Below are 12,613 nucleotides of genomic sequence, written 5' to 3' on the forward strand. Positions count from 1 at the left end.
CATGCTATGATTTATTTATGTGGTGTGATTTTTATTCATGCAATGAGATATTAGATCTCATATTATATTATAGTGAATGTTTGATTTGGTATATAATAATATTCAAATAAGGGTTTGTGGTGAAGTTATTAGATATGGTTCACGTTTGAAGTGAAAAGTTTTGAATATCCATACTCACTCACTCCCCCCACCCCCAAAGAATTGTACTTTCCCATTATATTTCCAATAACTTCAAAACAAAAAGAATATGCAAATTCCAATATATCATCTAACTCAATTTATTGATTTTAAAAGGATTCAAAATAAACCAAAAGAATCTCTATCAAAACACTAAATCTCTATCTCACTTACGATCAAAACTAGCTAATGCTGAAAATTCCATCTATGAAAATCTAAGAAAGAATGTTATAAGTGAAAAACCTTATAACTTTTTTTATTGTACTTTTGAGATTAATCATTTAGTTAAATTTCACATAGAATTTGTAAATAGATATTAAAACTATTTAGAATCCATCTCACCTCAAAATTATAACTTAATGATAGAAATTTTTAAATCTTACCAACTATTGCTACCTATAAATACTCTATATAAAATTCAAAATTCTAGTTTGCATTCCAAGCGAACCGAAGTCACGATCACCAACATTTTATCGAATTTCAGAACACACAGAATCTCTCTAACTCTAAGAAGAAGAAAAATAACATTTAAGAAATTGTGGTCGGTCGGAAAAAACTTAGAAGATATTTGAACTATTTAGATTCTAGCCCTCATCAATATCATAAATATATCACACAAATACACAAATCTTATCAACAAGTTAAACAGTTGGCATTTCAACTTACCTAAAGTCATAATCAATAACATCTCAACAAATATCACCACATATTGAATCTCTGCAGTTCTAAGAAGGAAACCTTTTCATTGAAGTAACTGGGACTGGTAAACCAACATCAACAGCCAAATTTGCCTATGAATGTGCTGCTCCAATTTGTGATCACTACAATCTAACACAAGCATACGTTTATCATTGACCATTAATCTTGCATAAACGCAAGTAAAGCACCCATTCAGATGTACTGATCAATTAAACTATTAAATAGAAGAAAAAAACAAACTTCTACTGAATATTTCTTTCTAGAACACAAAGCAGTAAGAAAAAGCCTGATTGTAATCTAATGGGTTTTTTCGTTGCCGGGAAGTTTCTCCTTTATCTGATCTACCAAACCTCCCTTGTCTTTTTTCTCTTGATGCACCACTTCCCCGTCTGTCTTCTGTGATGGAATCTTGTCAATTATCTGCTGCATAATTCCTCCTTCGTTTTGTTTCGCATGATGTCCGGCTTCTCCTTTCTTTTCTCCTGGAATTTTGTCGATGATCTGCTGCATAACCCCGCCTTCATTTTGTTTCCCTTGATGTCCCACTTGGCCTTCTTTCTTCTGTCCAGGAATCTTTTCCTTTATCTGTTCCACCAGACCTCCCTTTGAATCCGCCATGAATATGAACTTTCAAGCTTCAAAATAGCTCGAATTTGCAGGTGAAAGAGTTATCAATATGTTTATGTGGGAATGAAGATTTATAGCGTTGCATTCGCTTTGAGGGCCATGGATCGATGATCCTTCCAATTTTTTCAAGCTGCCACGCAAATATAGTGTCGGTGACATTCATTTATTAAAATATGGTAGGATAAACTTTTGGATAACATTCAATAAAGTTTTTCTACCTACAGTTTGCTAAGATATTATTTTGTGTGGCTGAGAATACACCAGATCTGATAGACTTGACCAGATTAATAGATATTATGGTAGTCAATGGTTATGACAGTTTATTCAGAAAAAGTGGAGATGTTTAAGTAGATATTTGGATAAGTTTATGCCTAACCATCGAAATATCTGTCGATTAGTTGTGGAGAAAATAATGGGAGGGATGTGAGAGCACTAGAACCAAGAGTGTTACTGGAAGCTTACGTAGATATTTGCCATCTTCGCATATGATGAAATGTGGTAGCGGAGTGTTTTAAAACCGTAGAAGTGATTGAACCTAAGATATTTATCTAATTTCATTGAGAAGATTTGAATATTATTATCGCTATATATATATTAGTAGGTGAGAGTTAATATCTATATGAAAGTCAATTTAATTTATCTATATTATTATTTATTTATAAGTAATTATGTTGTGTTTCTTGTTTAATTGAATGTGAAAAGTTATAAGGAATAATAACTCTACAACACTTTTGTTTTTGTTTTCTTATAGTTGCATTGTGAACTTCAATGGCATTTACATCAAAGATGTTTATTATTTGTACCTGGCTTCTTTGATCAACACTTTACATTTCTCCCCAACCATAGACTACTATTGAACTCATAATGTCTATTAATTTGTTTTTGTCATATGAGAGACAACTACAACCACCTCTGATACCCTATTGAACGAAGGGCTCATGAGTTTTCATGAAAAATGTTGAGGAAATATTCTTTCCATGAATTAAGCGTGCTCAAGGTGGAGTAGTACTAGGATAGGTGACCTCTCAGGAAGTCCCAAGGCTTCACCTCTATGAGAATCACCTAGATATGATGAGTGCTAAGTGTTCCATTTATTCTCATGAGAGATGGATTCATATTGAATCTGTCAGGAATAAGATGTCTCAACCTTGTATAATTCCTATTCTTATTATTTGTTTTGTAAATTGTATTTCTTGCAAATAATGTTGATGTGTTGGCATCCTGAATTGTGTATAAGAAGATCATGACTAAAATGGTTATGAAGGATTCCTATGACATGTAAGAGCTATGTTAGGAAGATTCAATGACAGGTGAAGACATGTGGCAACTAAGATATTTGAGTACTATACACTCTATTCCAATAGTGGGGTTCGGGGCATTGCCCTAAAGTGAAGTGCATGTTATAAGCATTTTTAGGGGTTCCTATTTCTCGGAGAATGGTAAAACCCTAATACAGTTTACCTTTGGGAGTAGCCCTAAAGTGAAGAGCAAGTTATAAGCATTTTTAGGGTTGTGAAGAGATGCGATGCGAAAAAAGGTGTATTGTTGGTACTGCGAGTAGCTACTGGAGTCTTCTGTTGTCGATGTTGAACTTGCATTGCAAGTGTATTGCAACCTTGTGTTGAAGATAATACATTGTGCAGGTTCTGAAGGGGTGGGGTTGTTTTACCGAAAGGTTTTTTCCCACCGGCGAATCCTTGTGTTATGTGTTTTTTTTCTCTATCTATTTTCTGTATGCATGATTGGCTGCAATATTGTTGTTTACATGATATTGAATCTGTAAGTGAAGAAGATTTTAATAGGATTTGCATCATACTTTCCTTATGAGATTAGTGTAGGAAGTTGTTTCTGCACTTGAGTTTCCTTACAAGTGGTATCAAAGCTTGATCAACTTTTGATCCTAGTTGTTAGGTAGGGTTTTTTGAGCTAATCTCAAGTTGAGTGGGAGTCTTGTGCAGAGCATCCTGAATCTTATTTGCAGATTGAGATGGCAAGTTCATCATATGGAAGAATGGAGGTGGAAAAATTTAATGGCACTAATTTCGAGTTGTGGAAACTCAAGATGGAAGACATGTTGGAAGATCGTGACCTATGGGAAGCGACTACAAGCGCTACAAGACCAGCAACTATAGCTCAAGAAGATTGGGATATCAAAGACCGTAAAGCTAAGGGTCTCATAAGATTCTGTTTAACCGATGCAGTCCTTCTGAATGTTCTAGATGAGAAAATCGCATATAATTTTTGGGAGAGACTTGGGACCGTGTATCAAGCCAAATCTTTGGTGAACAAGTTGTTCCTGAGGAAGAATTTGTATTCTCTGTGAATGGAGGAAGGTGGGTCCTTAATGGATCATTTAAATGCATTTAATCTGCTAGTTGCGTAGTTGACATCAGCTAGTGTCAAGTTAGAGGAGGAGGATCGTTGCTACACACTTTTGTGTTCTTTACCGGATTCATGGGACCATCTTGTGATGGCTCTCGGAAGCACATTAGTCACCTTCAAAATGGATGATGTGGTGTTTTCGTTGCTATCAGAGGAGATGCAGAGAAAGGCTTCTATTTCAGAAAAAGAAGCCCTTGCTATTCATGGGAGATCCACGAAAAGAGGGAAGAAAAATGACAATAAGTCTGACAATAAGCGTGGATCCAAATCCAGTGGGAAGTCAAAGACTTCCAATAAGTCCAAGGAAAAATGTTGGAACTATGATAAGACTGGGCACTTCTGTAAAGACTGTAAAGAGCCTAAGAAGAAGAAGAAAGCCTCAGATTCTGGTTCTAAAAAATCTCAAGAAGATGGCGATGCATTCATTGTAGCTTTGGCAGCCCATGTATCTGATGATGTGTGGTTGGTTGACTCGAGTGCATCTTTTCACATGACCTCTCATCAAAACTAGTTCTCAAGATATGAAGAGTTTGATGGTGGAAAGGTGTACTTGGGTGATGATTCTCACCTAAAGATAGTTGGACGTGGAAGGGTCACTATCAAATTTCCTGATGGACGAGTGAAGGGAATCAATGGAGTTATGCACATTCCAGGTTTGGCACGAAACCTATTATCTGTAAGTATGTTGAATGATGTAAGTGTGCAAGTTGTTTTTTCTAAAGATGGATGTAAGATGATGAGAGGGGCTATGGTTCTTGGTAAGGGTACTAGGAGAGGTACTTTGTTTCAGCTTGATGCATATATTTCTTAGTGTAATAGTTCTTCTATTTCAAAGAAGAGAGCAGCTATCACTTCATCCCCACCATTTGAATGAGTAGTAAAGGAGACTGTGGTTAGTGGTTCTAATGGTAGTGCAACAAGTGTACATAAGGATGAAAACACTTTGGAAGGAAAGCTTCCTACAGAAAAGACAATGTTGTGGCATATGAGATTTGGTCACATTGGTGAGAAGGGTCTCAGAACCCTGAAAAATAAAAATCTCATTGAGGGGTTAAATGATTGCAATCTCGAGTTTGACTTTTGTGAACACTGTGTATATGGTAAATGAAATCGTGTTCAGTTTTACTCTAGTTCTCACATATCTTCTGATGTTTTGGATCTTATTCATTCTGATGTGTTTGGTCCTGTAAAAGTTCCTTCAATCTCCAAGTCTGTATTTTTTGTATCTTTCATAGATGATTACAGTAGAAGGACATGAATTTATTTCCTTAAAATTAAGACACAAGTCTTTAGTCGATTCAAGGAATTTAAAGCCCTTGTAGAGAATCAGACTAGTAAGAAGATTAAGTGTGTGAGAACTGACAATGGTGGTGAGTTTTGCTCAGCAGAGTTTGAACAGTTCTGTAAAGAACAAGGCATTGAGAGGCATAAGAAAACTCCATATACCCCACAGAAAAATGGAGTTGCAAAGAGAATGAATAGGACACTGATGGAGAAGGCTAGGATTATGCTTAGTGGTGCTGGTTTAGAACAAAGGTTTTGGGCCGAAGTTGTGGCCACTGCTTGCTATCTGGTTAAAAGATCTCCTACATCAGCCCTTGTTGGTAAGACACCCATGGAGGTGTGGTCTGGTAAGAAGCCTTCAATTAGACATCTTCATGTTTTTGGTTGTGAAGCTTATGCACATGTTCCAATGGAGAAAAGATCTAAGTTGGAAAATAAAGCTGTTAAATGTATTTTCATCAGGTACAGTGCTGGTGTGAAAGGGTACAATCTTTGGGGTCCTGTGACTACAATTTTTAGAGAGCTAACATCTTCTCCTATTGTGCTACAACTAGATGAAAAAGAAAAGGAAAAAGATGTTGTTCAGTTGGCTCCTACCCCTGAGAAGACTGAACAGAGAGATCGTGTTGGGTCTAATGATGAGGAGAGCTCTTGTAGCTCTGATAGTTTAGAAGAAGACGAAGAACAACCTCAACCTCAGCCCTTGAGGAGATCCACGAGAGAAAGAAAGAAACCAGAAAGGTTTGGTTATTCTATGTTAGATTCTAGTTGTGCTTTTTCTTTGATTACTAACACTGATGAGCCTAGATCTATGAAAGAGGCTTTGGGCATGGAAGATGCAGGTTCTTGGATTGAGGCTATGGATGATGAGATGACTTCATTAGAGAAAAAAAAAACATGGGACCTTGTACCTTTTCCTAAAGGGAAAAAATCTGTTGGCTATAAATGGGTGTTCAAGAAGAAATTTTGTGCAGATGGCAGTGTTGAAAGGTACAATGCTAGATTGGTTGCAAAGGGGTATTCACAGGTAGAGGGAATAGTTTATAGTGAAATATTCTCTCCTGTTGCAAAGTTGACATCCATTAGATTTCTATTATCTCTTGCTGCATCATATGATTTAGAGATAGAACAGATGGATGTGAAGACAACTTTCCTTCATGGTGATTTGGAGGAAGACATTTATATGTCACAGCCTGAGCACTACATTGTTAAAGGTAAAGAATCCTTAGTTTGCAGATTAAAGAAATCTTTATATGGTTTGAAGCAATCTCCTAGGATGTGGTACCTTAAGTTTGATTCCTTTTTGTTGTCAATTGGATTTGTAAGATCAAAATCAGATCATTGTGTTTATTTTAGAATTGAAACTGATTGCCTTCTTATTGTTGCATTATATGTTGATGATATGTTGTTGTTTGGGAAGGGTAAGGGTATGATTTATGATTTTAAATCTCAGTTGTCAGCACAATTTGAGATGAAAGATCTTGGGGCAACTAGGTACATCTTGGGTATGGAAATCAGTAAAGACAAGTCTAACATAAAACTTTGGTTGAGTCATAGTAAGTATGTGAAGTCTGTGTTGGATAGGTTTAGCATGGCAGATTGTAGACCACTATGTGTTCCTATTCCTGTGGGAACAAAGTTAACTGTAGATGATTGTCCAAAATCTCCTAGTGAGGTGGAGGACATGAGTAGAGTACCTTATGCTAGTGCAGTTGGCAATCTTATGTATGCTATGGTCTATACTAGACCAGACATTGCCCAAGCAGTGGGAGTCCTAAGTCAATTTATGGCTAATCCTGGAAAGATACATTGGGATGCAGTTAATCGAGTATTCAAATATTTGAGGGGTACATCAGATTACTCCATATGCTATCATGGTAACTCTTTTGGATCTCCGCATTCAGTTTGTATTCATGGGTTTGTGGATTTAGATTGGGCAGGTGATATTGACCACAGGAGATCCACTAGTGCTTATGTGTTCAATATGTTTGGTGGTGCCATTAGTTGGATGAACAAGCGATAACATGTGGTTTCTTTTTCTACTACGGAAGCTAAGTACATGGCTGCTACTCATGCTTGTAAGGAAGCCATTTGGCTTAAGAGATTGTGTTCTGATGTTGGTGTTGATGCAAAACAGATTACTATTTGGTGTGACAGTCAGAGTGCTATTTGCCTTGCAAAGAATCCAACTTTCTATGCCAGAACGAAGCACATTGATGTATAGTATCACTTTGTGAGAGATATGGTGGAAGATGGAAAGGTAAATTTGGAAAAGGTAGATACTATGAAGAATGTTGCAGATGCATTAACGAAACCAGTGGGCACTGAGAAGTTCAGATGGTGTTCGTAGTCTATGGGCCTTTCGGCCTATAGTGGTTAGTTCCTGTTATGTTCTTGTTGCTCTTACAAGGTGTTCGACAAGTGGGAGAATGATATGAATAAGGTGTTTGAACCTTGTATAATTCCTATTCTTATTATTTGTTTTGTAAATTGTATTTCTTGCAAATAATGTTGATGTGTCGACATCTTGAATTGTGTATAAGGAGATCATGACTAAAACAGTTATGACAGATTCCTATGACACGTAAGATCTATGTTAGGAAGATTCAATGATAGGTGAAGACATGTGGCAACTAAGATATTTGAGTACTGTACACTCTACCCCAATAGTGGGGTTCGAGGCATTGCCCTAAAGTGAAGTGCATGTTATAAGCATTTTTAGGGGTTCCTATTTTCTCGGAGAATGGTAAAACCCTAATATGGTTTACCTTTGGGAGTAGCCCTAAAGTGAAGAGCAGGTTATAAGCATTTTTAGGGTTGCGAAGTGATGCAATGCAAAAAAAGGTGTATTGTTGGTACTGTGAGTAGCTACTGGAGTCTTCTGTTGTCGATGTTGAACTTACATTGCAAGTGTATTGTAACCTTGTGTTGAAGATAATATATTGTGCAGGTTTTGAAGGGGTGGGGTTGTTTTAGCGAAAGTTTTTTCCCCACCGGAAAATCCTTGTGTTATGTGTTTTTTTTTCCTCTATCTATTTTCCGTATGCATGGTTGGCTGCAATATTGTTATTTACATGATATTGAATCTGTAAGTGAAGAAGATTTTAATAGGATTTGCATCATACTTTCCTTATGAGATTAGTGTAGGAAGCTATTTCCGCACCTGAGTTTCCTTACAGAATCACTACCCAAGTTTTCATGAAAATTTTTGAGGAAATATCCTTTCCATGAATTAATCATGCTCAAGGTGGAGTAGTACTGGGATGGGTGACCTCTCGAGAAGTTTCAGTGCTTCACCTCTATAAGAATCACTTAGATATGATGAGTGCTAAGTGTTCCATTTATTCTCATGAGAGATGGATTTGTATTGAATCACTACCTAAGTTTTCATAAAAAATGTTGAGAAAATATCCTTTCCATGAATTAAGCATGCTTATGGTTGAGTAGTACTAGGATGTGTAACCTCTTGGGAAGTCTCAGTGCTTCACCTTTGTGAGAATCAACTAGATTTGATGAGTGCTAAGCATTCCATTTATTCTCATGAAATATGGCTCAATGGGTTTGACTCAAAACTTACACAATTAAATCCTGATAGCAATATCACAATTTGACTTGTTGGGGAAATTATCTCCTACTTATCAATTAATGAGCTTAAGGGGCTTTCTAATGAATGGTTAATAAGGCACAACACTTGGTGAAGGTTTTTTAGTGGGGTTGCAAGAAGAGTGGGCTTAACCATGGAGGAAACTACATAGTTAAGCGCACTCAATGTGGAGTAGTATTAGGATGGGTGACCTCTCGGGAAGTCCTGATGCGTCACCTCTATGAAAATCACCTAGATCTGATGATTTCTATGTGTTCCATTTATTCTCATGAGAGATGGATTCATATTGAATTAGTACTCATGAAATATGGGTCAATGAATTTGACTTGAAATCTACACAGTTAAATCCTAATAGCAATATCACAATTCCTATACAGTTCTTAGCAAAGATGTTCTCATTTTGCAATAAAAAAGAAGATATAAATAAAAATATATTTTCCTGATTTTTTAAATTCTACTTAAAATTAACCCCTCCTTATGTTATATGGCTGATTTTGATAACAATTTTTTTGTTTAGGGTTAAGAGGGGAAGGAAAATAGAAATTCATAAACAATAAGAAAGAATTTTCTTTGGATTAGGTGTCCTCTTCACCCAAGCACAAAGTGCTAAGCATATACATATTGTGTGCATATGGATATATACATAAGAAATATATGTGACTAATAGAACAAGAATACTCAAAAAAAATAGTAATAGTTTTAATTTTAAATTGTCCTATTAATGTGAACATTTAGATATTTCTTCTCATTTTTTATAGAATAGAGGGCAATCAAAAATAAGTGAAAGATGAGATATTTTGGAAGAAGAAAAGTATAAACTAGTAAAGTGATAAAAAGAAAGTTGTCTCACAAAATAAATAATGGGGAAGTAATGTGGTATTTTTCACTATGTGAATGGTGGGGATAGGGAAAACCACAAATAACAAAAAGAGAGAAAAAAGATAGTATCAAAAAATAAAATAAAATATAACATTGAATAAGCTTTCATATTTATTTGGGGATCACAAAAGAGTACATAAAATTGGGGTAATAATAAATGTTGGTAGAAGTCTCAATGGTCATCCACATCTCTCAATAATTATTGACCATTTATTATTGATTTCTAACATCCATGGAATAGATAAAACAAGAGGATACACAAGTAACCAAAGAGGAGAGATAAATATATGGAGGAGACATAAGAGAATAATGTGTGCCTATGTGTGAGAGAGGGCGGGGGGGTGTTGTGGGTGTGTTTGAGAGAGTTTGAGTGTTTCAATAAGTGTTCAATTAGGTGAACCATGTTAGGATTTTAGGTTCAATTTAAGAGTTAGAGTCTAATTTGGTTCAATGTGAAAGTTTTAGTTAGATTTTCATTAGGCTCAAAATAAGGGTTTAATTAGTTGAAATGTTTGGTTTTTGTTAGCTATAATTAATTGGCTTCAATGAAAGGGTTTCAATTAGGGTTTAATTAGGTTCAATGTACGAGTTAGAGTCTAATTTGGTTCAATAGGAGGGTTTCAATTATCAATTTCATTTGGTTCAATGTTAGAATTTTACTTAGCTATAAAGTTTTCTAATATTTTCTACATTTTAAAAGTTTTTTCTAAAATTGTCCAATCTTTTCAAACATTAAAAAAATAAATTTCTCTAAAGTTTCTAATATTTTCTCTTAAAAAAATCTGACAATAATGAACTTTTTTTTTTCATATTCTTGTACTTATAATCAAATTATTTCTTAGAAATTATCTACTTTTATTAATATATTCCAGAGTTTGCTAAAATTTAAAATATATTCTAATTTGTCTAAAATTACACAGATTTTAGCCACATATAAGAAAATAAAACAAAAGATTACATATTTTTTGTAAAAGTTAATACACTATTTAAGAATATAATGTATAACTTACCAAAAAAAAAAAAATACATAATGTATAGAATAAATAAATTTATTTAATTATTTAAAAAAATACAATTTTTTAAAAAAATTACAAAACTATTATATTACTAAAAGTAATTAAAATAAAACATAAAACAACTTAAAACATTAAAAAATTAGACTAAAGTACCTGATACGGCCAAAATGCTCCTGTAGCCCCCAAGCTGCTGTGCATTCCTAGTGGTCCTTGCCTTCAAATGAATTGGAGATGACTCTTTTTTTAGCTTATACAGTTTTTGACATTTTTGTCTAGACTTGATCCAACCAAAAGCCCCTTGTACATGTGTACTCCACGTGTCACTTATTTGACGCCATGAGAATCCATTCTGAATATTTTTGGCCCTTGTACATGTCCCTTATTTGATGCCACAAGGATCCAGCCAAAATATTTTTGGCCAGAATCGATCTGAGCAGACCGGATTGACAAAGTTGGTCCCAAAGGTAACACAAATCCGAGAATTCACCCATTTGTAGCACAATATCGAGTGTGTTATAAGTAATTAACACGAATAAAATTCCACCTAAAAATTAGCAAAAGATTTGTATCTACTACTCTCCATCTTGTTTATGAATAAACACTGCACCATATTTATTACTAGTCAACTAAGGGACAAGTATTTTAATTTCTGCGGCTTTTGGGTCTACGGAAAACTAGGACTGGACAATCCCCCATTACGAATAGAATTAGCTTGTACAACATAATCCAAGTTTTTAACAGATAGAGCCAAATGTTTCAGCTAAGAGATTCCCCAAATACATTATTTTGTGTGATTGGAAAATGTTATTATTGATAGATAACCACTAGGAAGGAAAACTCACTACATAAATTTGAATATGATGTATAAATATTTGCATGATCCATTACAAGACAATGACAACCGAATATAGGTATGTTGTCCATCAGTGTGCTAATTGTGTGATTATAATTAAGAACTTTCTCATGCATACTATAGTGTGGTTGTTTTGTTGTTGAAGAGGAAAGTCCAACCGAAACTGATTGTGTAATGAATTAGACTGTTGTTCAAAAAGTAAAACAAATGTGATAACTATTTGGAACTAGAGAAGCATGTCACATGGAGTTTTTGACAAATCAACCATCAGTTCCTCACTATTACCTAATAAATTCTATTATAAATCAGTGATGGAATAACTATAGGACATAGAATCAAGTAACAATCAAAGTAGTAACTTCAAGAAACAGAAAAAATGACATAACAAATTTCTATGCTTGGATTTAATGGATATCTTAAAAGTTTTAAGGGTTTGAAAACTCATATACTATTAATTAATACAAGAAGTAGGCCTATATTGGCATATGCAAGAACATTCAGAAAAGTCATGGGTGTGTCTATAATAAGCAATGTGAGATGTCTTTTTACATTAAATAAATATACTCATTCTTTCTTGTTACACTATACAAAATTGAAGGTGAAAAATTTTGAGTAGTAGATTGCCATGCAAAATATAGAGGTCATAGTTGTGCATCATAGGAAATTAGGTGCTTTCCAATTATAGGTGGATGCTTAACTACAAGTGGAAGTCACTGCTTGACAATCTTGACAATATTGTTGTTTATAGCCAATGCAAATGTTGCATATAATTCCAATTTCCATATAGTGTATACCAATTTTGAAATGTTTTTTGGTACTCGTCATATGTTATCACGAAAATCTCTAGAAAGTGTTTCGTTAGGAGATCATCTTGTAAGGTGGAGTCAATGTTATCTTCTTGCCTCTGCAATGTGCATAAAAAATTATGCAGAGTTATAGGCTTTTTCAAGTCTTTGACAGTGAATATAGTCGATAGATTCAATATCAATAGAGATATCAAATCTCAAGTGATGGTGGCATGTATTGCAACAAATCTCATAAGGTTCCAACTGAGCATTTATAGCCATCAGTGTGCCTACGGCCTACAAAAGA

The 12,613-nt window shown here is 34.7% G+C and overlaps 1 protein-coding gene across 1 annotated transcript; it reads right to left on the minus strand.

Moving 5' to 3' along the window:
* Window positions 1-900: 900 nt before the first annotated feature.
* On the minus strand, window positions 901-1,634 carry LOC149559665 (uncharacterized). Its single transcript, XM_089824243.1, has one exon. It carries the CDS (start codon window positions 1,492-1,494, stop codon window positions 1,174-1,176), a length of 321 nt encoding a protein of 106 aa, XP_089680369.1. The 5' UTR covers window positions 1,495-1,634; the 3' UTR covers window positions 901-1,173.
* Window positions 1,635-12,613: the final 10,979 nt, after the last annotated feature.

The sequence above is a fragment of the Cupressus sempervirens genome, chromosome 4 (assembly GCF_028749045.1).
Source record: "Cupressus sempervirens isolate cs-2001-9-10 chromosome 4, ASM2874904v1, whole genome shotgun sequence".
In the NCBI taxonomy this organism is placed as follows: domain Eukaryota; kingdom Viridiplantae; phylum Streptophyta; class Pinopsida; order Cupressales; family Cupressaceae; genus Cupressus; species Cupressus sempervirens.

Coding starts and splice junctions, on each gene's coding strand:
- LOC149559665 (XM_089824243.1), bottom strand. CDS start 1,494: ATGGCGGATTCAAAGGGAGGTCTGGTGGAACAGATAAAGGAAAAGATT.